The sequence below is a fragment of the Rhineura floridana genome, chromosome 6 (genome assembly GCF_030035675.1).
Source record: "Rhineura floridana isolate rRhiFlo1 chromosome 6, rRhiFlo1.hap2, whole genome shotgun sequence".
Classification (NCBI taxonomy): domain Eukaryota; kingdom Metazoa; phylum Chordata; class Lepidosauria; order Squamata; family Rhineuridae; genus Rhineura; species Rhineura floridana.
Genome location: NC_084485.1, coordinates 71,095,264 through 71,121,908, shown reverse-complemented (window position 1 = coordinate 71,121,908; position 26,645 = coordinate 71,095,264). Strand labels below are relative to the sequence as shown.

The following is a 26,645-nucleotide window of genomic DNA, read 5'->3' as shown; positions in this document are numbered from 1 at the left end:
ATTGTTTCTCTTCTTCAGGCATTTTCTGGGTTGCCAGACAAGAAAAAATTATTTTTGTATACTACCAAAAAATGACTCACTGAATTTCAGTGAAGAAGTTAAGCATATGGACAACAGTGTTGCAAACAATGTGACCTAAAAGTACTTAACTTTGGCAGGATTATGCCTTTGGTTCGCACATATGTGTGTGCATGTGTGCACACGTGCAACGTAAGATAAAATTGGATGTTTGGCAGGGGAAAATAAGCTGCAGCTTTTTTCTCACTTGCTAATTATAGGAAACTATTTTGTTTTTACTCCTTTGGGTACCTCTTGTTCACTGTGTACTATTAACATCTTGAATTCTTATGAAACATTAGTCATTTAGTGCAAGGTGTTTTCCATTGTATTCAACTTTCATAACAGCCTGCATAAATTTAATTGTAAATCTATGCTTGTTGCATGAGTGAACACTAACTGTTCTTATTTTTATGTATTTTTTATTCTAACAATTCATAGGTGGCTAAACTACACATAGACCCTGGGTTTGGCAACAGGATTACAGAATTTTCAAGAATTTATGAGAAGATGGCTAATTCTAAATTTTTTTGAAGCCCCACCTGGAAATATTTTAGCCCCCATTTTGTGAGGAAGGCTGCCTATAGCTTTGCATCCCGCTCCCAAAACAGTTGTTTTGTTGCTGGTATTCTGTGCCTCTGTCTGGATGACTGACCACAAATAGTGATGTCAGAGAAGGGAAATGTGTAATTTCACCTTCTCCAGCATGCTTTTGCAGCATGTAACTTTGCCTGTATTTTAATTTTGTAAGGTTTGCAGGGTTTTGTCTAAGCTTTCCTTAACTGGTTTTTGTTCCGTGGTACAGAGTACCAGCAAGAGTTTGTCTCAGCAACTTTCATTTTCCTGGCAAACGGACGTACAATCCCTACTATACATTCATTTCATTCTGTCTGGAACCTTTGCTCCCATAACATCTCCCCTTCTTTCACTCCAGTGTTTTGCATCACTAAATCTTCCTCTGACTTCATCACCTTCATCTTACCTACTTAACCCTTTGGGACCTTCTGAAGATGGCTACATGTGTTGCTATTTAAAATCTGTGTGGTGAAATGTGCGTGCCTGGCATGTATTAATGCCAGCAGGCAGTTTGTTGTTGTTGTTTGCTCTGCCTGATGGTGTCCCAATATACTTGTGCTTTCCTTGCCATGTTTTGAGTTGCACACATGGCTGAATGTGGCAATTTAGTTTTGTGTCCTAAAAAGTAACATATGAAAGTGGTCCTAATGGAGAGGGTGGAGCATGCTAGTAAGACAAATACAGAATCTGCCCTCCCGTCAATGTGGACAATTATAAGACTAATTATCTTTGCTCTTTTTAGAGTTTTGAACTTTGGTTAAATGCATCAGGCTTCAAGCAAGTGTCATGGGAACATTTGTGTTTTAGGGTAGAGAGTGATTTGAAACAAGACTGCGATTAGATTACCTTTTATTTCCCTTTCTAAACATAGAGTAAGAGCCACAATATTAACCAGAATGGGTGTTGGTGAATAGGTAATTTAAACAAACTGAGGAAGCCTACAGTAATTTCAAGTGCTCTCTAAGCTCTTGCACCAATCATTGAGTCCCCCTAATGGTTCAGGTGGAATATTACAGGTAAATATGTTGTGCCTGTACAAGTTACAAATAACTGTGTAGACCGCATCCTGTACATGCTGCAAATAGAGTCCCATGGGAGGAAACAGATTGGGAATGGAGGCTTGGAGAAGTGCCAAGCTGTAGTTGCCATTCTTATTTAAAACTATGTGCCCCATATTAAATGGTATGCCTAAAATGATTCTGGCAGGAGGTAGAATTCCAAATGTTTGGGCTCTGTTTCTAGCCCTTTGAGAGGAAGTGAGGAATTATACCTACTTTTACATCCTTTATTGATGTTGTGTGCACATCACTTGCGCCCTTTTTTAATTAGAAATTACTTACTAGTAAAGACTGAAAACCTCTACTAAAAAGAAAACTTACTATGAAAAATGACTTTAAAATGTTTTGGTTTTTTCAGTTTGCCATTTAATCCTGTACAGGAAAACCCAGATGCGATATCCTTTTTTCTTTATTGTCTGTGGCAAAATTAAAGAAAAATAACAATATAAAGAGGTATGGGAAGGAACAGAAAGAAATTCCAGCACTAAGATCTGTTCCAGTGAAAGTGTGTAATAACTTGCTTGTCTCACAGAGAAAGCATTTCCATTTTTTATGATGGTTTAATCCTTCTAGAGCACTTTGAGGTACTCAGGTAATAGTTTCTGGGTGAGTGCAAAGTAAATGGGTGCCAAAGGTAAAGCAAGAGGTGCCTGTAAAGAGGCAGGTGCAAGGAGGATTCTGTTGTATGGCAGAAGCAGCAGCACATGTAGCAAGGAGCTGAGAGATGCTAAATGGTTGGAGTAGGAGCTGGGGAGAGACGCTGGGCCAGGGGCATAAAGCAAACATCATTAGAAAAGACAAAGATAAGCAAACAGAGCAGCCAAGCCTGGCATTAAACAAATACTCTGTCAAAATACAAAAGCCTCATTAAAATAATGCAAGAAGGCCTCCCTGGAGCAGGGGACCACAGAAGTGAGGAAAGAGGAAAGACACACTTGGTAGCACCCTGCTACCATCCACTGGGATGGCCAAGAGACTGCGTACTATTCAAAGAATCCACACATTAAGTGCTAGGAGGGTCAGATTCCTTTCTTCATTAGGCCAAATGCTGGCAGAACCACCTTTCAGCTGCCTATGAAGTAATACATTTTCCTCCATGGGGTTGCTGTAAGAAACCATTTCTATGCAGCTTAAATGAAAATGCATGTGGAATGTTCAGGAAAGATCTGTGAGCATCCTTGCACATGTAGCAGCCTTGGCCTCTTGGCCTCCATTTTGCTTCCTGTCTTGTGCATATAGCAAGACAGTGCTCTGCTGTCATCTGTGAGTGGTGGGCATTGCCCATAATACGTGGAATAGGTGCTAAGCAAGCCTGAGTCTGGTTCTGGGGCTCTGGCGATCAGAGGAGCAAGCCTTGCTCTTAGATGATTTGGTTTATAGTTGTTGTCTTTTAGTTTTTTATTGTTTTGCTTTATGATTGTTCCTATTATTTATTTATTATTTTATTTATTAAATTTATATCCAACTCTTCCTCCCAGTAGGAGCCCAGGGCAGCAAACAAAAAAACTAAAAATATTCTAAAACATATTAAAACAAAACATCTTTAAAAAACATTGTTTTTTTAAAAGCTTTAAAAAATATATTTAAAAACAATTCCAACACAAACTGGGATAAGGTCTCTACTTAAAAGGCTTCTTGAAAGAGGAAGGTGCCAGAAAGATAGCAGAGATACTGCCTGTCTAATATTTAAGGGAATTCCAAAGGGTAGATGCCACAATGCTAAAGGTCCACTCTTTATATTGTACGGAATGGATCTCCTGATAAGATGGTATCTGCAGGAGACCCTCACCTGCAGAGCACAGTGATCAACTGGACTCGGTATATAAGGAGTAAGACAATCTTTCAGATATCCTGGTTCCAAGCTGCATAGGGCTTTGTACACCAAAACCAAAACCTTGAACTTAGTTAGTGGGCAGCCAGTGCAATTCTTTCATCAACAGGGTAACATGTTGGCGATGCCCTACCCCAGTGAGCAGTCGTGCCGCCGCGTTTTGCACCAGCTGCACCTTCTGGACCAACCTCAAGGGCAGCCCTACGTAGAGCACATTACAGTAATCCAGCCTGGAGGTTACCAGTGCATGGACAACAGTGGTCCGGCTATCCTGATCTAGAAATGGCTGCAGCTGTTTTACCAGCCAAAGCTGGTAATTACTGCACCCCACCCCAGGATATGTTTGGATGAAAAGCAGTTTAGAATATTTTAAAATAAAATAAATGATAGCAGCAGGACAGTCCTCTGGGTAGGGATCAATGTCACACAGGGAGAGACCCTTGCAACCAAAATCCATCACTACCATACTTCAGGGCAAAATGGGCCAAGTTTGTTATGGCCCTCATGAGGGAAGTAAAGAAAAACATCACACACACAAATAACATTCTCTAATTGCATCATCTGGCCAATAGAAACAGGGCCACATTGATGAAATACAGGTAGATTTTTTTCCTAGCACAGGTTTACAAAAGAGTTCCATAACTGTTCATCTGCTGATTTCAGTGTCAGAGGATATCTGGCTTCAAAACAATTTCAGTGAAGAACCAAAGAGAAAAGGCTGCCATTTTGTAACAAGCAGATGTATTGTTTCCAACAGTAACCAACCCATACAGGGTTTGCTTTACCAAAAAAACAAAACTGGAGGCCACAGCGTTTTTAAAGGGAAAGCTTGACCTTGTTCTCTTGATTTCTGCATTGGGACTGTCTTTAGAGACAAATTCACTTCCTACCTGAGACTCCCTTTGTGGAACTCACCAAGTCATTTAGGCGTGCTTTCTCTCACACACACTTGTGTGATTTGAGGTCTCAGGTTAAGCCCTAAGGCAGATCTTCTGCTTGCAGATGATCTACCACTAAGTCACAGAGCTCAGCTGCACCTCATATTGCAGCAACACCAATGCCACAGAAAGAGAGAAGGTTATAAGGCACTTTAAATCGAAAATGTGGTACAGGAGGAGTGTTATTTGGTACTGTGTACTTACAGCAGGAAAGCAATTCCACAAACCATTTGTTCAGTTCCCTGAATGTTTTATCAAGTCTAAGCCATGATGTCGCATGGAATCCCTGAAGCTGTGGCAAAGCATAGGCAGAGCCGCCACAAGAAAACGGTGCCATGAAGAAGTGCCCTTAGTTTGGAATAGTTAAAAGCAGGTGTTCAAAGGTGATTGGTGTAGTCTTTAGATACTTGAAATGTGGGTATCCTTGCCACAGGTGTGGTAAGAGTAAGCAATGTGCAGTGCTTGGGTTTTTAATGCTCATAGGCATACTTAATATGAGATGGCCATTAGCCTTACTGTCAGTCGATGTGGTCCTGCTGACTGCAGGAAAGATGTTTCCTCTATTGCTAAATGTTATATAGTGATAAGAGTATGTTGGTGGCTAACACATTTTCAAGTGGGGTATGAGCAACCTCAAACCCTATGTAGTTCGAGGCTGAGCTGCTGTCAATTGTAACAAAAATGGAAATAGATGCCTGTTCTCTGATGTCTGGAGAAGAGGGGCACTGAGGAGGGACTATTGCATCCTCACAAATATTCAGCTGGGTAAATATAGAAAGAAGTGGGGGGAGGGAGGAACGGGTGGGCTTGAAAAATAAGCTGTAACCAATATTGGAAGAAAAAGACTGATTCATTGAGTTTCCAAGAACTGTAACACTTTCGAAGGTGGGGTTTTTATTCCCCATCCCTCTCTTTTGCCTTGTTGTCTTGGCCGGCTCTTTTGTTTATATGGCCCCCATTCGACCTTTTAAATTGCTGTTAATGTTTTAGCGTAACGAATTAGTCTCTCATCACGAATCAGGACTCGAAATAATAAAAAAAAACCCTCTGAGGCCATCATCCTGAAATTGGGGTCATTCTCATTTGCAAGGCAGAGAATCTGAGAACCTTAATGCAAGGAAATTTATTCAAAGGCAGCGCCCCGACGTGATTAGGCCCTTTGTAATTATAGCTCGGAGAGATTCCACTCCAGCCTCCTGCCTCCCTCATGGATTAGCAAGTGAGTCGGAAAAATACACAGGATTTAATTAGAGGCAAATTAAAATTGGTAATGAAATAGGGGCAGTAGCAAATGGCAAGGAGCTGGAAGGGGGGAAAGGGAGCTAGTATCTCTCGGGGCAACACTGCCTATGTACGTGCGTTTTCTTTATTTTACATTTAGAAATGTAAAGATGGGCAACAGAATAAAGAGGAGGGATGGGCTGTGAGATGGGAGGAGAAAAAATCTGAGGATTTCTAAGCAGGAGCTGGTGTTGGCAATTCATTTTTCCTCATAATATTTAGTTTGCTTTCCCTCTCCCTCCCTTTTCTCTACATTTAGCCAATAATGAGCGATTACGTAGGCTGGCTTGTGGAAGCCAAGCCACCATTCTCAGTTGACTTCTGTAGGAGGTGAGAACAAGACACACAATCACAAAATGGTTCCTTTATAGAAGCTTTGTTAGCATATGTCCCAGAGCCTGGGATGGTGTGGTCTCTCTCCAACTGACATCAATATAACTGGATTGAAGCATTCTCTATTAACATGCTCTGCTGGAATGTCACACACCAGCCCCTTCCTTCTGTATATCTGACCAAGCCTTTTCCCAGCTTTTACTGGCATTTGTTGATGCCATCAGATGCCCTTGAAGAGGAGGGGGCCTCTTCTTCCCCTCCCATTGCTGTTGAGTGGAATACCTTTCTCTGTTGCTTACACTGGCTGAGAGCACTTCAATTCCAGCTGCTATGTTTCTTTAGAATAGTCCAGTGACAAGCACATGAATACCCACTATCATGAGGAGCTATAATGGCTGGGACCGATAATGATAGGATCACCCAGTGTACAGGAGAGGTGATAACATCTAGGCAACTGATCAGAAGGTGGTACTGGCCCAGCCAATAATCTAACTGAATTACTGTAGGAGCATGTATAGTGGGGATAAGAAATAAAAATCTAGCTGTTACAGCAAACATCATATTGTTGTCTTCATCAAATGGCAGGCTGAAAGCATTACACACCCCATCCCAATGTATTTATTTATTTATTTTGATTCTTACATTTATATCTCACCTTTCCTTCAAGGAGCTCAAAGTGGTGTATATGGTTTTCCCCTCCCCATTTTTTCCTAACAACCGCCTAGTAAGGTAGGTTAGGCTGAAAGACAGTGACTGGCCCAAGGTCACCCAGGGAACTTCATGGCTGAGTGGGGATTCAAACCCTTGTCTCCATAGTCCAACCATTACACCACAATAACGTTTTATACTGAGAAACAGATTTGAAGGATGTCAATAGTAACTTGCTGACTAACTCTGTGGGCTCCTGGGAGTACAGTGGCTTCTAACAGAGGGATTAGCATGAAGAGTTCGGGTGGGGGAGCTGTCTAGTGGAAGGCCTTCACATATTTTGATAGCATTCTTTATTTTCCCTCTTTCTTGCCTGCAGAATGCCGTACGCCACAACCTGAGCCTACACAAGTGCTTCGTCCGAGTGGAGAATGTCAAGGGAGCCGTCTGGACTGTAGATGAACACGAATACCAAAAGAGAAGGCCACCAAAGATGACTGGGTGTGTCTGACAACTTGCCAAGCAGCCTCCTCGGGAAGAGGAGTGTTATGGTTCACTGTGAGAAGAGTTGGTAGCATGTAAAGCCCATCTTGCACATGGGGGGAAGTACATGGGAGGAGAGCTATGGAGCATCAGCAGCAAATTTTCCAGCAACACCCTTCTCATCTAGACTGCACTGCCTGAGATCATGAGAACAGCCCTGCTGGTTAGGACCCAAGGTCCACTTAGTTTAGCATTCTGCTGCCAGCTGGGCCCTGCCAGATGTTTCTGGAAAATTTACAAGCAGGGCTTGAAGGCAACAGCTCTCTTCTGCTCTCTGAATTCAGCAGTATATTGCATCTGAATGTATATCACCACTAAAAGCTGTTTATAAAAAGAGCTATTTAAGTGAGTGGAAACCATTGGTAAACCTTGTGGCTGTAAATTCTGTAAATGAATTAGTATTTTTTGAGGAAGTAAATATTCCTCTCTTTAAACGATTGAAGTATATTCCCTATCTATTAACCCTACGGTAAGCTCAGAAGTGGCTGAGAGGCCTGGGTTATTATTTCCATTCCTGCAAGACTTCCCTACATATTGCCTGTGCCAGTTTTCAGAACTGCACTTTAATAGTCACATACATGTCTGTGTTCGCTACCAAAAAAATGCATATTTAAGAGTGTACAATGCAATGCAGACATGGATTCATCTCCTCTACCTGCAATGAGACAGCCCTCTTGTCAGCAAATGTGCCTATGGGTTGAAGAGAAAGCCTTTCTTTTCTTTTTCATAGTCCCTTAGGAAGTCGAACATTTGTATGGAACTATTTTCTTTATCATAGTCCCTTAGGGAGTGGGACATTTGTGTGGAACTGTCACATAACTCTTGCACCGCTACCACTTAGCTCTTAATCAGGATGGTGTTTGAGGAGGTGAAGCCAAAAGAATAATTTTGTGAAGAGGGATGGGAGATTTATAAACTGACACATTCTCATTCTTGCAATTTTACCAGCAGTTGTAAATATTATTGGTGTTTCAATGATATTCAATGATGTACAGAGCCTAGCACACTGTCGCCATCATCTAAAGCGGGTGGCTAACCTGTGACTCTCCAAATATTGGACTCCAACTCCCATTAGAGAGCTTTGGCTATGGGGCGGTATACAAATGTAATAGTAGTAGTAGTAGTAGTAGTAGTAGTAGTAGTAGTAGTAGTAGTAATTAGCCCTAGCCAGCATGGCCAATGGACCGTGAAGAAAAGATTGTAGTCCTGGAACATCTGAAGGGTCACAGGTTAGCTACCTCTGATCTAAGTTTCAGGTAGTTATAGATGAAGAAAATACACATAAAATGGCACTGGTTGCCATCTTCCACCAATAGTAGGGCATATTTCAAACACTGGAAAAGGAAGCATTATTAACATTTTGCCATAAGATTAAGTGATGACCTCCAACTTAGATGACTTTAAAAGAGATTAAGACAGTGGCTACTAACCATGGTGTCTATTTTCTACCTTCACTGTTGGAGGCAACATGCCTCTGGACATCAGTTGCTGGGAACCATAAGCAAGGGAAGTGCTTTTGCACTCAGATCTTACTTGTAGGCTTCTCATAGGTATCTGGTTGGCTACTGTGGGAATAGGATGCTGGACTAGATGGGGCTTTGGTCTGACCCAGCAGGGCTCTTCTTAAATTCTTAACACTGGTAGCAACTTCTGCACCTGTTCCATGGTGCCTTTATTTTTCCACCTTCTGCTTGGACAGGAATGCTGACAGCTGCTTTGTTTGTTTACAGGAGTCCAACTTTAGTAAAAAACATGATTTCTGGCCTTAGTTATGGAGCACTTAATGCCAGCTACCAGGTAAGACCCCCATTAGTGAACAAGTTTACATATAATAGTATTCCCATTAGAGAGACCCATCATTGTTAGGAGAATGCTATGTTCACAATTGATATTCAACAATGCGAGCTCCCACTCAGTTGGTTCCTCATAGTATTCTGAATATAGAAATCAAATGGAATATAGAAATCAAATGCATAATAACATGAACTGCTTTGGTTTGGATTTTCTGTTTCTTTATTTTTCTGGTTAGGATGAATATTCAAAAAGTGTTCCGACTGTTGAAGCCATTTGGTGGTTAGTCTTAAAACATCACCACAGAATATCCAGTGCTCCTTTGCCACAAAATATATTGGAGAACCAGACCTACCTAAGCAACCTCACTTCCTACAATAGCTTGGGAACCCTCACTCACAAATGGCCAGAAACCCACTTCCCTGCTTGTTGTAACAACAGTGCATTGCTTGCATATTTCTGATGTCCTGGGAGGCAATATAAAGACTTAATTGCTTTGGCAGGGGTGAGACAAAGCAAAGGACAGCAAATGGCAGAATATCTAAATAGCCTCTGCTTCCCCCTCATCACAGCTGAGTTCTTGCAGGGTGGTTAATGCAATTCCTCTTTCAGCCTCCCCTCTGTTGATGGGGAATAACAGGCTGGTAGGCTAGGGTGATTTTGGCCTATGGATTGGGAGAGGGTCCCACATTAGTGCATGTGTCATGGGTATGGTTACTGCTGGAGAGCTAGTGACCTAGAACTATTTAATAAGTTCTGGTAAATTAGGCTTCAGATTACTCTTAGTCAATGAGGTGGATTCCCCAGGCTTCATCAGCATTGACACTATGTTCAACTTTCTGGTATCTGTCTGAAACAGACTAAGGTTTTATTCCCAGCATTGTTGATGGAATAAAACTAACAAAGTCTATTAATAAGAATTAATAAAAGTGTTGTAGTTGTTTTTGTTGTTAACATTATTTTTTCCCTCATAAGCCAATTTAACTAGTTTAATGTTTGGGCTTTAAAAGGGGGACATAAATTTCCATTTCTGTACATCAAGCTCTTCTGGAAGATAACATAAACAGATGCACTTTAAGTACTTGGGAAAAGTAACTTACATTTCTCAATATCTATGTAGGACATGAGTTATCTTTCAAACCTGTCATACTTTTCTTCTTTGAGTATCCATTAACTATATCCCTCCCCCCCCTCCGCTGCTAAATCAATTTGTAATTAAGGAATGGTTACTATGCCATTATTATTATTATTTACTAGTTGCATTCTGTTTTTAGGCAGCCTTGGCTGAGAGCAACTTCCCTCTTCTGAACAGTCCCACCATGATTAACACAAGCTCCACTAGTGGCATGTTACACGTTGGCCATGACGATGTGAGCAGCACTGTGGAACAAGTCAACAGCAATGGCAGCAATAGCCCCCGGCTTTCACCACAGCAGTATAGGTAAGTTCAGACTCACACTTTTTCTATAGGTTTCCTTCCAGTGAAAAATAAATGGGAACTCTGGTAGTTGCTGCATAACGACCTGTACTAGAAGCACAGTGACAGATAGAAAAGTCTTTTAATTGGGATAGATCTACTACAGTTCAGTAGTGGATCAGGCTATGCTACTTGGGCTTTTGGTGAACACATTCAAAGTGTAAGTAGATCTACAGCTTGAGTTTTGGTCTGCTCCTTATGTCAATGGGTAAACATGACCCTGGTGTGTTAAACATGCTTCTTAGTAATGCTCACGAATGTTGCTAGATTTGCGATTCAAGGATACTTCATTTTCACATCAGAACTGTACTTCAGCACACAGTGCTCATGTGCCTTTTAGGGCGCTATAGTGCTGTGGTGCCTCAGCATCACTGTTGGATAAGAGCCTAGGTGAATACTGCCCTACTTGGTGGTTGTCTTTAGGAACCACATATTCACTTCTTACAGGTCACCAGAGGACAGTTGAGGGAGGTGTTGGATTTCCAGTTAATAATAACCAGAAAATTATTTAATACGGAGAATCATTTCTCTTTAACATCAGGTGAATCTGAACATTGGATAAGATTATTGTGAGTATAGACTGAGAATTAAAATTCCACAACTCACTAAGCTGACCTGAATGACCTGAAAGATTCTGTCCCAAAGGAAACGTGTTGAGACTTACATAGCTGAGATCTTGAAGAAAGTCAGGACTAATGTTTATTGGTCAGATATTCTGTTTCTGCCTTGTTTCTTCTAATAACAAAGACTTGATTGATCTTAGTTTCCATAGCGAAATCTTATTTTAATTCTGCTTTGTTTCTCCAACTTTCCATTCTTTAGCCACCAAGTCCATGTGAAGGAAGAACCAACTGAGACAGAAGATGACAGCAGACCTGTTTCTCTCATGGCAACAACCAATCAGAATGTGACAATTCCTGATGACAGAGACCTGGAGGAGGAGCTGCCAGTGGAAGACTTGTCTTAAGGGCCCTCCTTCCTCACCTAGGGCCCAGCACTTCCCAAGAGACAAAGCAGTGGCTCCCACCTCCTCAAGGTGACCTTCAGCGTTATCTTGTTTAAGGCACTTCTGCAAAGCAAAAGGGTTTCCTTGGGTTTACCCATTGCTGAAGGCACTCACTTCTTTCCCTTCCTTGCATCCCAGTGACTCTTAACAGACATTCACAGAGGGGGATGTGCAAAGAAACAAAAAACAGAGTTGAGCTTTTTCTTTTTCTTTATCTTTTTTATTGTTTTGTAACTGGTAAACGAGGATGGTAGGTTGGTTCTGTCCGAAGACTTCTTTGTTGCTTCCTCCGTCATCACCCCATTTTCATGGGGATAAAAAAAAAGGTGTCTTGTATTGTCTGCTCTGTGTTTTGTCATTTTCAGCTCATATGCCATATTGTTTCCACAAATCAGGATTTTGGAAGCATCCAGTCCAACGGGGCAGCATCCAAGCCATGGGCTTCTGTGAATGTCCCCCACTTTCCCATGGAAAGCATTTCCAATAACCTGCCAGTTAATCCCACTGAAAACTTTGCACTAGGAGGAATGTTTTCACACGCACACACACACCTCATCCCTCTAGCACCATCTCTACGTACTGGAACAGCTGTTGGAAACAAGACCTTTGCAGTGTCCCTGATGTTGTCCCAAATTCTGTTCATTTCCTGAATGAGAGAGAAATAAAAAACCAAGCTGGATATAATGAATACACTGTAGGTCAGCAAGCAGCCAAAGGGTCTCTCACTGCCACACATAAAACCACTTGGCTATTCTTTCTCCAACCTGTGTTTGTGCCCCTGCAAGTTTGAGAAACAGTCTTCTTTTGCCAGTCATGCTTGACAGCCAAACTTCAGTCCACAAAGCTTTATTCTCCACAAAACCAAGGGATGAATGTCCATTCCACGCTATCACATACTGTGAATTTTTTACCAGAAGCCAGCACCCAGGCAATTGAAGAGCAGGCCGCTGGGGTCAAGCATGGGACTGAAATCAGGGAAAGACTTTGACTTCTGCAAGATGAAGCTTTTGCTTGCTCCTCCCAGCTTCCATTCTGTCCCTTCCATTTTAACACATGCTGGGGATAAGGCCAGAAAGCATGACTCTTGGTTGCTCATGTTGGGAGTGAAGAGGTGGGTAAATGGGAAGACTGAGTATATATGAGTGGGGCTGACTTAGCAAAGCGTGCAAAATCTGAAGCACTTGTGGTGGGGGGAGGGAGGGGCAGGCCAATGTGTGTGGCTGTAGAAAACAAACCAAGAGCTGGTTGACCATGCAAAACTCAAAGCAATATAAATGTAAGGTCAACAAGCCTTTTTCTTTGTGACCAAACACAGCAACGCTATGATGAAGCACTCATTTCCTTCTAACCACTAGCTTGTCTAGTGGAAATACATCCATCCCCACAATTGGAATGCTAGTCATTAGTTCCTAGATGCAAGCTAACTTGGAGGGGGAATAAACATTTCCATAATGTTACAATAGAATGAAGTACATCTTTCAGGTGACCAAACAGTGTTAATCAAAAACACTTCCAGGAGCTTTTATTTTGTTCAATTCACTGTCATTGCCTCAGATTAGAATACTGGGGGTGGGGGGATATCCCCGGAGCTCTTATCAGGGAAAAAAAGTTTCCAAAGGCCTCTGCCTCTCCTTCCATGAGAGGGCAACTGTAAATCTCCCTCTTGGTGACCAAGGTTTTGCCAATTGCTGGTGAGAGAAATTGTCTTGATCATTTGGGGACTAGGGGTACAATGGGTCAAGGAAGATGGATACTGTGCTTCTGATGCGTCTCCTAAAGCTAGCGCATGTGGGCTCCTCTCTCCCATCAGTACATCTCTCTACCTTCTAATCAGGACCTAATTATGATACAGAGGTTCCTCCCAAAATGTAAACACTATTACTTTTGGGGAAGATAAACTAGTACTTGGCAACCTGGATACTTCCCAAACCATCATAGGATATTTTTTTGTATGCAGCCCTTCATGTTAGGAAAGTAAACTGCCACAGCTGTGCTTCAACACTGAAGTTCAGCATAGATAGTTTGCTGGATGTCATCCCCAAACTAAGGCCCCTGAGGACATTATATCAAAATACTCCTGATTAAATTGCCTTAGGATTCCTTTGCACCATTCTTTGTTTCATGACTAGGTAATTTTTTTCCCCATTGCTCAAAGCACCATTGGGTAAGGTGAGAGGTAATGCCATCTGGGTAAGGAAGGGAGTTAACCTATTCAAAATGTCTCTTTAGCCTGCACACACCATTGCTCCATTTATCTCCAGTCCAGTGCATTTTAATGGTGTTAAAACTCTTACTTAAAGTCTCCTTTCACCAGCTGGCAGACCATGATAACAATTCCCTCCTCTTCTTTTTCTTAATTCCCAGGCTTAGCTTAGAAGGTTACAATAAATCAGCTGGCACGTCTTGTGCCTTTTTGGCTCCACTCTATCTCTTCTTAAGAATACAGAATGACATTAGTTCTGTACAACCCCCATATGTTCTCTCTTTTTATTAAATTCTAGCATGCCATGCACTATGATCTGTAGCCACCTTCTTGGCCAGTCTCCCCACCCCCTTGCGTTTTGTTTTTTAAAGGATTTTGCTGATGGAAGGGAAGCCTGCCCCTCACAAAGAGCAGAGATTGATGTTGCCCCATATTCTGTAAGCCTCATCTAAGTGATTGTATTTGTCCATCTATATAATATTCGCATTATACTTCCCCTCTAATGTTTTCCTTCTAAATCCTCAGTTTATTAAGTAGTGTGCTTAAGTGATCCAAATTTGTATCACAACTATACAAAAATCAAAAGCAGTAAGAATTTAAAAAGATACTTTCCCTTCTTTCCTTCCTTCCTGAATCACGGCTACAAAAACAAAGGGATGCCACAGTCTCACTCAGAAAACTACCAATGCTTGGTTCATGGAGCCTTCGCTGCAGGGTTCCACAGGACATGAATTTCCCATACTCAGCTTCCTAGCTTCTCCAACAGGCTGAGCAAAATTGGAGTTTATTATCTAAATTAATTAAGGGTTGTTGCTCTGATATGATGGAAAGTGGGCTGCATAGCTATGGGGACAAAGAGGGACAGTCTCTAAGCTGCAGTAGCCTGGAGGTGATTGTGCTTAAGGGATGTGAATCAAATGACAGACGCTTTTAAGAATCTCCCCAGAGAAACTACCCATTGCCAGCAAGCAGCTTCCTCGTCAAATCTTGCGAAGACAGCCAAGATAGGACTGCAAGAGTTTAAAATACCTCAAAACATTTTGACTGTCTATCCATCCCTCAGGGCCCAGCTCAACTCCAGAAGCAGCTTGGGGACATGTTCTCATCTTTAGTTTGAGCAGAAACACACCACACCTCACTTCCTCTTGGGACAATATTTAAATGCCTCCATAGTGCCCTCTTCAGAATGCTTTACAATTGGCATAACCATTGACCAAAGACCTTTCTTAGACAAGAAGCATAAACCAAAACACTTTTTTGTGCTTTTATTCTGACGTATTTCAACTGGCATAGGCCAAAAAGAAATTCACAAAGATCCTGCACCCCTTTAGCCCTTTTGTCACTTTCTTTTGATTTTAAGTTATTATTTAAACCAAAGTTTACAGGTGCTGTTTTGTACACTTTCTAATGAAGGTAGACCGGAATCATGGATTGCTGCTTTGTATTTGTTTGCTTTACTAAGGGTACGCTGTAGAGCCTAGAGAAGGTTTGCATTCCATGGGTCTCTTCTGAACCTGCTTCCACCTTTCTTCTCCTGCCCCCTTTTCAGATCATAGCTTCATTTCAACTGTTAACTTCTTGGCTGTTGTTTGAGCACAGTTTGGGATTTTTCTCTTTGTTTTTCAACAATTGCTCTTTAATTTCCAAAGGGGTTATTGTCCTAACCCATTTTCCTCGTCCTCCAAAATGATTGGGAACCTTGTCAGATCTGTGAGGCATTGTCTGGATAGCATGCGTTGTGAAAATTTCACAGCAGATTCATTGTAGCCACTCAAGGTATTGAGAGTCAATAAACGCATTACACTGTGTGAGGTGGCAGAATTGTGGGCTACACCATTTCAGACTGCAGGTGTCCTAATGCTCCCCTACATTAAAAAAAACCCAATTCCCTACTTGTAGTAAATTAGTGCATCAGGAAATGGGGCTAAGCATAGTCTTCTCCCTGATGCACTGGCTTAATATATGCTGGAAAGTTATTCTTACATGTTGGAGCATTAAAAAAATGGCCCCATACAAACATACTTGCAGTCTGAAATGATACCTTCCAGAATTGTCCCACCTCATTCCATTTAATGTGTAAATCAACTCTGCAGTAAGATGTTTATTGGAACTTTGTCTTGCTGTATCATGATCCATGTACTGCTGCTGTGTGCCAAATTGCTTTGAAAACAACTCTAGAACTGAGTGGTTATGCCCCAGCACCATTATCTTCCCCCTTGGCCTTCCTTTGTCATCAATTCCTACCAAGGCAACTGCTTTATTATCAATTTGAACTCTTCAAAGATGCTACTATTCTGACTCACTGACCTCAGTCTGTTTTTCTCTTACCTGGTACAATATCTGTTTTGTGTTAGGCACCTGCAGCTGGTCCTGAGGTGCCCAGTATATGTGTTGTTCTGCCAGTATTAAAGTGGTGTTACCTGGTGCTGTACAGCCAAGACCTGAACTGTAACCATCCTCACTTGTTGGAAGAGATTCTCTTTAGAAATATAGCTGTCTCTGTTTCAACCAAAACCTGTGCCTCAGTGTTTGGGTTTGTTCAGTTTAACCTGATTAATGGAGAGGCCCCAAAAAAGAGCATGGTGGTCATGCTTAATATATTAACTGCCCATCATCCCAAACTAATGGAGAGAGACATAACTAATACTGAATTGTTGCTGCAGTGGTGGACATGTGAGAACCAGTTTGTACTGTTGGTAGAATCAAATGGTAAACTTTTGCTGGGCTGCATCACTTTGGGCTACAGGTGGGAGACAAAGGCTAGTTGTCTGCATTTCTCCGTAATATGCTAGATGGTTGTTTCCCCTGTGCAGGATTTTTTCCTCTGTTAGGGAGCCAAGCAAACATACTACCACCCACATCCCCAAGGTGCAGTCCAAAAAAATGCTTTACTGTGATTCTTCTGAATACATAAACTGGCCCCAGGTTTGGGATGCAGAGCAACAATAACAACATCAGTGGCTTGCACTGCCATGTATATTGGTAGCCTTAAATCTTTACTGAGAAACTTGATGGTGGGATATTTTGCACTCATACCACATAAACCATACTTCACTGGCCACTTAACAGCTCTGGTGAAAGCAGACAGCAGCCTTTGTAATCTTATAAGTACAGAAGATGCAGCATTTCTAGAGATCCTGGCCTGCATGTACAAAATATATAAAAGAAATTTGATTTTGACCCAGAATGGAGTGTGTCCAGACCATATTACATTGCTAGCAATTTTTGCCAATTATAGCTCCTCTCTGCCTTTATGTGACAGTATTAGTGTGTATACTAGAGGATAATTTTAGGTCTAATTCCTACTGAGGTAATTAATTTGTGTCTTAAGCTGCACTATTTCAGACTGCAGGTGGGATGGGATTTGATGTGACAATTCTCTGTACAAAAAATTCTATATAGAAAACTAGTCATTGGAAAGAAGGGTTCTCCTTAACATCTGGTTTTTGATAGGGAGGGGATTTCCCCCCATGGAGGAGCATTCAGTCATGTGAACTCCTGTGTGCGGTCTGAAGAAGTCCAGCTCAGACACAGATTTATTCACCCAGTGCGAACTAGTGCTCCTAATTATAGAAGGAAACTATGTGTGTTCATCTGTGTTGAATATTTTTACAACATGTAGTTCCTCAAAGTGATCCTTGCCCTACCAAATGCCAGAGAGGTATTTCTTTCCCCCTCCCTATTTTGCAACCCACTACCTTTAAAACATTGGATGTGCTGTCTGAGTATCACTGCCTTGCATGTTATAACCAGGATTTTGCTGCAAACTTGTCAGTATGGGGGTGTGAATCTGTATTTGTCACTATGCAGTTGGCATTGTTTTGAATCACTTTGGATGTGAAATCCTCTCCTGGTCCTGATGCGAACCAATGTAAATCTGAGAGCTGAACAATACAAAATGAAGGTTGGGGTGTGAGGATCTCTGTGTCTCAGTCCTCTGAACTTGTGTACCCTGAAGTGTTTCCATTTCCATGGCTTAAAGCAAAACCACTCTCTCTCAACTTGGTTTGTTTTTCTTGTGGCTTTGACTTTCCCAGCAAAAACATATTATAGCTAGGGTCTTAATTCCATTTTCTTCACTTCTATAACTTTCTAATATTCAGTGGTACCACACAGTCCCAGTGAAATAAATCTACCACAAAATGAGAGTGGTTCTGATGTTTGGTTGTTTAAAAATTCTGGCTCATCTTTTACATACATAAAGGAGCCCCTTTGCAATAATAGAGTTTCCGCCTTACTCGTAGGTTTGTCCATGTATAAAGCTTCAACAATTATTCCTTGCAAAAGAGCAAATCCAAAACAGCAGATCCTAAATTTACACATATTAATAAATAACAGGATTCCTGCTGACTTTACTGGGCAATTGATCAGGATTTGCCCTGTCCCTGCTCTGTCTAGACACAGCTTTAAGAGTGTTTACATGTGGATGATATGTTAATATTAACATGTTAATAACAGGGCTTCAGACATGCTTGGCTAACACTGAGACATCCCTTAAAGGGACACTGAAGAGAGACTATATAGTTCAGTATCACTGAATCAATGTGCTATCACTAAGGCTATTCAGTTTGGGGTGTATTTGCCCTCCAACGGCTTGAAGTGTGAAACTTGCTCTGATCTTTTTCATATTGATTGAACTGCTATGGCTTCAGTTAGCAAAATTTTCTTTACCCACTGCCTTTCATTTAAATTTGACTCAATTTACCTGACCACTGTCATTTCTTATGTCCAAGTCATGGCTTTGAGTGTCTTGTTGCTGTGTTTCCCCATGTATCTAATGTTTGCCTTTCTGTTCAATTCTTTTGAAAAGGGCTTTCAGTCTGGCAACACCAACTCTTCAGAAGTGATGGACAGCAATGAGCATAGTTGTTAGGACATAAGCAGTTGCTGAGCAAATGGTCAGTTTTACCCAGCCCTTGTTCTTTCAGTCAGTGTTTGTTCTGTCACACTGACATAAATTCGGACAAAGTTAATGGTCAAGAGTACCTAGGGAACGTGAGATTATTAATCTCCACCAAGAGATTATTTCTCTTATATTAATAAGCTTGGAGAATCTATATTGTTCTTCCTGGCCTCCTTCCCAGCAAAATCAAGGGCAATAACGATTGACAGAATTCTCTGTCTAGAATTGTAACAATGGGTTCCAGAGCTGTGGTTTCATCTGTAAGGTTCTTCTCTGTTCACAGAGGTTTCCACAGGTTGAGAAAGGGCCTCTAGGCTATAGTTGTCCAGTAGCAGGTTTAAAGAGCTGAAAGTATTTTTGTCTTTTGTTCAACCTTAAATCATTCCAGTAATGTCATTTAAAAAATAACACCCATATGTATATGCAAATATATGTACACACCAAAAATGAACCTATGCGGTCTTCTCTTAAACAGTTAAGGCATCCATGTGGAATCTTCAACCTCCTCAAATTTGCCCATCTATTGTTGTTGTTTCGCAAGTCATTTTGAAAGAGAAGAGTCGTATACAGCCTAAATTTTTGTGTATGACTTCAAGCTCTTGTGATTTTCTTCAGTGTCCCTCATGCCTCATCCCCAATTGCTGAAACATCAGTATGGCTGGCAGGAGCCTTGCGGGGTCTCTTTCTATGGCTGCAAGTATCTTGGCACTGTTAACCTTACCTGATTTTTTATTACATTAGGTACATCTGGTTTTGCACAAATAACTTTTCACAAAACTCTGTATCACTCAAACTGTGTGTAGTACTTAATGGTTTTTATAGTTTTTGTTGTTACCTCAAAATGGCTTTTGAAGGGATGGTGTGGTAAAGAATAACACAACTTGTGGCAGGATAGTATCTGTATATATTGATATATATGCTGGTTAAAAACCTACTAAGATTAGTTTATTGTTGTCTATTTAACTATCCTGTGATGAAACTAATGCAGGGAATATTTTAGGAAGGTTTCCCCCCCCTTAATTCTGGAATTTAGGAAGCCATTCTTGTATCTCTCTTTGACTTGACTTTGTGCTGTTCCAATTGTCTATGATATTTTTGGTTTGTTTTCTTTCTGAAAATTAGCTTATAGAAATGGTGAGGGTGGGAAGAGATAAACTGTTGCTCAAAAGAAATTGGAATACTGGTGTAATCATTTTCCTTCCCTTCTTGTCTCCTCGAACTCTGAGAAGTAGGAACAGAAGCAAAACACACTGTATTAAACCAAAGGTGTATGTGTTTCAGTTTTGTATGTTTACATAACTTTTTAATACATATTGTTCAAGAAGAAAGACAAAAATCCCACTCAGAAGAATTCACAAAATCCTGTCTTGTTTCATCCATACTCTGAATTTCTAGGTGTTCAACTCTACAGAAACATGGCCACTCACATAATTTGCAGGGGTTTTGAATTAGGTTTTTTTCCCCTTCAAATTTAGACTGTTTCAAAGTGCCAAAGGATTTGTCAAATTGAAGTTCCCTTATTACACTTCACAAATGGGCTGTTCTGCTATAGGAGTGAAGTACTGGGGACCCATTGCTCTCCCCTTCACATTGACCATATGCTATATGGAGCAACTTTCCTGTTGACCCTCCCAAAGAGTTGAGGCTCTGTTTCTCTGACCTTTTCATCACTCGGCATTCTTGTCTTCCAAATCTCACTGAATCTCAGGTGGCAGAAAAATCACCCAAGAACCAATGACTAGTGACTTTTGAACCATATCAGCTTAGCAGTTCAGTATGTGCCAGGGGATCACTGATCTCAATGAATGGAAATGGGAGGTTAACATGTCTCCTGAAATGACCTGATTTGTTCATTTGTAATATTTAATTTTGCCCATCTTTTACTTCAGTCTTCTCTATTGCAAATGGAACTCTTCGCCCTCATCCTAGTTCCCAACATACAGTGGGAAGGTAGGGGAATGTGGCATGTCAGCACTCTGTTGTCTTTTCCTTCTCCTGATACCCAGGAAGGTGCAAGAAAGGGGGAAGACATGCAGTGACCTTTTAATATTGTGGGTTTTTTCTTCCTCACATTTGTTGGTTTGATGTGATCATCCTTTTAGCAGGTGGCAAGTCAGTGTGAAGGGAAAGGGTATTGGAGAGGGGGAGGGATGTCTGTAAACCTTTGATCCACCCTCCACCTACTGCATCACACTGCCATATTTCCAACCTGTATAAAGGAAATAGCATTGCTGTGTATTTGTACTCTGGACTTCTGTGTGTCTGCTCTGGCAGACGGTAAACCCTTGTACAGTAGATCTAGCTGCATGTAATCTGTATGGACAATGGCATTATAAAATGCAATAAAATTAAATTACCTATGAGATGGTTGTGACTCTTTAAAAATGACCTCTTCTCTCGTTCCTCTAAAATGGAACATTCTCCATATAGTTCTTAGCTCCTTTATTTGCTTTTCGGTACCCTGTTGAATATATTCTCATCTTCACTTGGCCATTTAGCATTCCTGTGTACATTAGCAACAGGGAACCACTTTTCCCCATATGCTGTACTTCCATTTAGCCCTGAGTTCTATTTCACTGCTTTGTGTAAACAACTGACCCTCTGTCCTCAATCCGTTCTTTTAGGAAATATGCATGAAGAAAGACAATGATGTCGTGCATGAACCTCCCGACATAGGTGATACAGCAACTGTTTTCCCCTGAAATCACAAATGGAAATATTAATGGATGAATATCTTTCTAGAGGTTAAATGAATGAAGCTTTCTGGCTGCTTTTGTTGTATTGCACCATTTGAATCCAACATCACTACTCATTTACCGTTCTAGCTGTTCTTTTCCTCAAAGCCCCTGTCCAATCAGTAGCTTAAATGGGGTGTATCTCTTCTGGATGGAAAAGTGACCCCGTTGTCTAGGGCTCCAAACTACTTCAGGCTGGCCTGACTTCCATGGGGCAAACAAAAAAAGTTTTAAGATTACCTATCAGCACCTCATATCTTGGAACATCTGTATACCTTATGGCCCCTTCCTGTCTCGCCTTTCTCAATTGCTTGTCGATGCTTACATGATTTTCTGCCTCCCCCACCATTGCCCAGGGATAAATATTTCTTTTCTTTGACATATTGCTGTATTTCTGTGCTGTATAAAGCAAATAGTAATACTGAGTATTGTAATCTGTGCACTCCTCTATGTTTTCACTCGCACCTTCTTTTACTATGTTAAGCTCTCTGCTTCCCCAAGAAGTGGTAAGTCCCCAGGATACACTGTTAAGTTCAAGGCTGAAGGGCTTGATTTCCTCTGGAAAAGAGCGTTGGTGACTTGTGTTGTCTTGTAATATTTATTTGTTTATAAATGCATAGCGCAGAGCAAAATGGAGACAGACTTCTTTTGTTGGCAACAAAACCACTTCTGTATCAGATACCTCAAGGTATCTGCATGGATTCCTTCAGCCTTCAAGATACTTCATGTCCAGTTAGGGTTTGTAGCTGTTTTGAGTTTGGGTTTCTCTGCTGTTCCTACTGGCTGAAGGGTGTTGCCTTTCAAAGGACTGAGAGAAATTCCAGGCCTCTTACAAAAACCTTTGGTCCTCCTCAGCCAAGTTCTAGAAGAAAATCCAAGGAGAGAAGAGAAATGGCCAAGTTAACAAAAAATTAAGAACAAAGAAGCTGGTAATACATACTTGTTTCTAATGAATACCTCCTCAGAAATCCCAGTGTTCCCTCTCTAAACAAGTTACAATTTCCTCTCCTTAATTGCTCCTTCCTAGTCCCTACACTTATGCTGCAATCCAGAGCCTCTTTAAATCAGGCTGGGGGAGGGGTGGGTGGATTGGGCAGATGTGCCTCTCTGCCCACCCCTGCTAGCCTTAGCCTGCAGAGTGGACAATGCTGGGCCAGATGGACCAGTAACCTGGCATAATATAAGGAAGCTTCCTATGTAAATTACTGGACTGGCATATGATTCTATATCTTGCCCCCACACTGGTGGCCAGCTTATGCCAATATAAATTTAGCAGTCAGAATCCTCTGCGCTCCCAGCAGAAAAGTAAGAGGGAAAAACACCCCAGATACAATGTAGTAGCACTGTCAGTGTTCTCATTGGGGCGACATGTGGAGAACACTCCCTGCATCAGTCAGGCATGGAAAGAGTCAACCTATGCACAACACAAAAAACCACACTATAATATTGCTCTACCACCCACATTACCTGAAGGACACAAAAGTTTGCTACAGCACTCTTGAGTATTAGAACTTCTGCTGCATTAGAAACCAAGACTCTCCAAGAATCTTTGCTTGTTTGGGTTTGAGAGCCTGCATGCATACAGAGCAAATAACCACACTTTTGACTGACTGGCATACAAAGAAGGCTAGTAGAACACCCAGCAGTCTTGCTTGGGAGAGGGCATGTTTAACTAAGACAACCTAGGGCAAGAGAGAGATCAATGTCTATGTGAGGAGAGGGAGCCTTTTGGCAGGTTGAGTAAGGGAGGAACGAACTAGGGCAAGCAACAACAGAAGCCATGCCTGCACTCTTGTAGGAACATCTGCTGGTTGCTCAGTGGTGCCTCCAGGACAGCACTTTGTGGAGCAGACATCCACAGCCCCATTCAAAAGAATGAGCAGAAGCCCCCCCCCGCCATGAAGCAAGGCTGGCTTACCACATGGGAACGAATATACATTCCCGTCTAAAAGGAGGAGGAGGATGTAAGACCATTAAGTCCAGAGTCTAAAATTATCCAGCAGCACTACTGGTGACTCACTACATAGAGCACTGGGACGGGAAGCAGAAGATGCGGGGTCAAACCCAGCAGGGGAATGGTAGAATGAGGGCCAAACTCCTCTTTGTATGTCTGGCCAACAACATCTACATCAAAAGGCAAAAGACAGGGAGCAAGCAGGACTGGAGTCCACAAAGCTCGCTCCACCAGGCAGCTCTCTTAACCACTCAACCACAGACAGGAAAAGAAACATCATGGAGCATTTTGTTATCCTCCAGCCTCTTGGTAGTTCCACTGCCCTCAGAAGTTCAGGAGGTGGGTGACCCAGGAGAGGCCATTCTCTGTGGCAGCACCTAAGTTGTGGAATTCCCTTCCAACAGAGATGCGTCTGGCACCTTCACTGTACAGGTTCCGTTGTATGCTGAACTGAAGACATACCTCTTCACCCCAAAGAAAGGGGATCCCAGAGAATGCAGTAATTACCGAACTATTGCCTTAATATCCCATGCAAGTAAAGTAATGCTCAAGATTCTACAACAAAGGCTCTTACCATATACGGAGCGAGAAATGCCAGACGTCCAAGCTGGATTTAGAAAGGGAAGAGGCATATCGCAAACATATGTGGGGTAATGGAATGGAGAAAGGAATTTCAGAAGAAAATCACCCTGTGCTTTATAGACTACAGCAAAGCCTTTGACTGTGTAGATCATGAAAAACTATGGAATGCTTTAAAAGAAATGGGGGTGCCACAGCATCTGATTGTCCTGATGCGCAACCTATACTCTGGACAAGAGGCTACTGGAAGGACAGAATATGGAGAAACCAGTTGGTTCCCCATAGGAAAGGGTGTGAGACGGGTATATTTTATCACCCTATTTGTTTAATCTGTACGCAGAACATATACGGAAAGCGGGATTGGACCAAGATGGAGGTGTGAAAATTGGAGGGAGAAACATCAATAATTTAAGATATGCAGACAATACCATACTCTTAGCAGAAACCAGTAATGATTTGAAATGAATGCTGATGAAAGTTAAAGAGGAAAGCACACAAGTAGGACTACAGCTCAACGTCAAAAAGACTAAAGTAATGACAACAGAAGATTTATGTAACTTTAAAGTTGACAATGAGGACATTGAACTTGTCAAGGATTATCAATACCTTGGCACAGTGATTAATCAAAATGGAGACAATAGTCAAGAAATCAGAAGAAGGCTAGGACTCGGTAGGGCAGCTGTGAGAGAACTAGAAAAGGTCCTCAAATGCAATGACGTATCACTGAACACCAAAGTCAGGATCATTCAGACCATGGTATTCCTGAGCTCTATGTATGGATGTGAAAGTTGGACAGTGAAAAAGGCAGATAAGAGAAAAATCAGCTCATTTGAAAAGTGGTGCTGGAGGAGAGCTTTGCACATACCATGGACTGCAAAAAAGACAAAGACAAATACAAATACTTGGGTGTTAGAACAAATTAAACCAGAACTATCACTAGAAGCTAAAATGATGAAACTGAGGTTATCATACTTTGGGCTTCAGGTGTGCATAGGCAAATTATATTACTGATCACATTAAAAATATGGAGAAATTCATTGCATAGAGTTTAAATGAGCACACTGACTTGCTATCTAAATAATGAGGAACTAACTGCACATTATTTGGAAGAAACAAATCACCAGGAACAGATGGCATATCAATAGAATTGCTACAAACTACTGAGACTGAATCTGTCCAAATTTTGAGAAAAATTTGTCAAGAAATACGGAAAACTAAACAATGGCCCACAGACTGGAAGCGTTCAATATACATCCCAATTACAAAGAAGGGATCCCAGGGAATGCAGTAATTATCAAACTATTGCCTTAATATCCCATGCAAGTAAAGCAATGCTCAAGATTCTACAACAAAGGCTGTTGCCATATACGGAGCGAGAAGTGCCAGATGTCCAAGCTGGATTTAGAAGGGAAGAGGCACCAGAGATCATATCGCAAACATACGTTGGATAATGGAACGGACCAAGGAATTTCAGAAGAAAATCACCGTGTGCTTTATAGATTACAGCAAACCCTTTGACTGTGTAGATCATGAAAAACTATGAAATGCTTTAAAAGACATGGGGGTGCCACAGCATCTGACTGTCCTGATGCGCAACCTATACTCTGGACAAGAGGCTACTGTAAGGACAAAATAAGGAGAAACCGATTGGTTCTTAATCGGAAAGGGTGTGAGACGGGTGTATTTTGTCACCCTATTTATTTAATCTATATGCAGAAGATATCATACGGAAAGCGGGATTGGACCAAGATGAAGGAAGTGTGAAAATTGGAGGGCGAAATATCAATTTAAGATATGCAAATGAAACCATACTACTAGCAGAAACCAGTAATGGTTTGAAACAAATGCTGATGAAAGTTAATGAGGAAAGCACAAAAGCAGGACTATAGCTGAACATCAAGAAGACTAAAGTAATGACAACAGATTTAATACTGGGAACGATCTATCGTCCCCCTGATCAAAATGCTCAGGGAGACCTTGAGATGAGATATGAAATTGAGGAAGCATCCAAACTAGGAAATGTGGTAGTAATGGGTGACTTCAACTACCCGGACATAGACTGGCTGCATATGTGTTCCAGTCATGACAAAGAAGCAAAGTTTCTAGATATTCTAAATGACTATTCACTAGATCAGTTGGTCATGGAACCCACCAGAGGGACGGCAACCCTGGACTTAATCCTCAGTGGGGACCGGGACCTGGTGCGAGATGTAAGTGTTGTTGAACCGATTGGGAGCAGTGACCACAGTGCTATTAAATTAAACATACATGTAAATGGCCAATTGCCAAGAAAATCCAACACGGTCACATTTGACTTCAAAAGAGGAAACTTCACAAAAATGAGGGGATTGGTAAAAAGAAAGCTGAAAAACAAAGTCCAGAGGGTCACATCACTCGAAAATGCTTGGAAGTTGTTTAAAAACACTATATTAGAAGCTCAACTGGAGAGCATACCGCAGATCAGAAAAGGTACCGCCAGGGCCAAGAAGATGCCAGCATGGTTAACGAGCAAAGTCAAGGAAGCTCTTAGAGGCAAAAAGTCTTCCTTCAGAAAATGGAAGTCTTGTCCGAATGAAGAAAATAAAAAAGAACACAAACTCTGGCAAAAGAAATGCAAGAAGACAATAAGGGATGCTAAAAAAGATTTTGAGGAGCACATTGCTAAGAACATAAAAACCAACAACAAAAAATTCTATAAATACATTCAAAGCAGGAGACCATCTAGGGAGACA

At 41.4% G+C, this 26,645-nt stretch overlaps 1 protein-coding gene across 6 annotated transcripts in view; it reads left to right on the top strand.

Annotated features, from left to right (window-relative positions):
* Nucleotides 1-11,875, top strand: part of FOXP4 (forkhead box P4) — a 196,369-nt gene extending 184,494 nt beyond the window's left edge. For all 6 annotated transcript variants that reach the window (XM_061632295.1, XM_061632296.1, XM_061632298.1 and 3 more), the window contains 4 exons: nucleotides 7,102-7,223; nucleotides 8,996-9,062; nucleotides 10,331-10,497; nucleotides 11,356-11,875. In XM_061632295.1, the coding sequence (XP_061488279.1) occupies nucleotides 7,102-7,223; nucleotides 8,996-9,062; nucleotides 10,331-10,497; nucleotides 11,356-11,500 (501 nt within the window). In that variant the 3' untranslated portion in view covers nucleotides 11,501-11,875. The remainder of the gene's footprint in view (nucleotides 1-7,101; nucleotides 7,224-8,995; nucleotides 9,063-10,330; nucleotides 10,498-11,355) is intronic.
* Nucleotides 11,876-26,645: the final 14,770 nt, after the last annotated feature.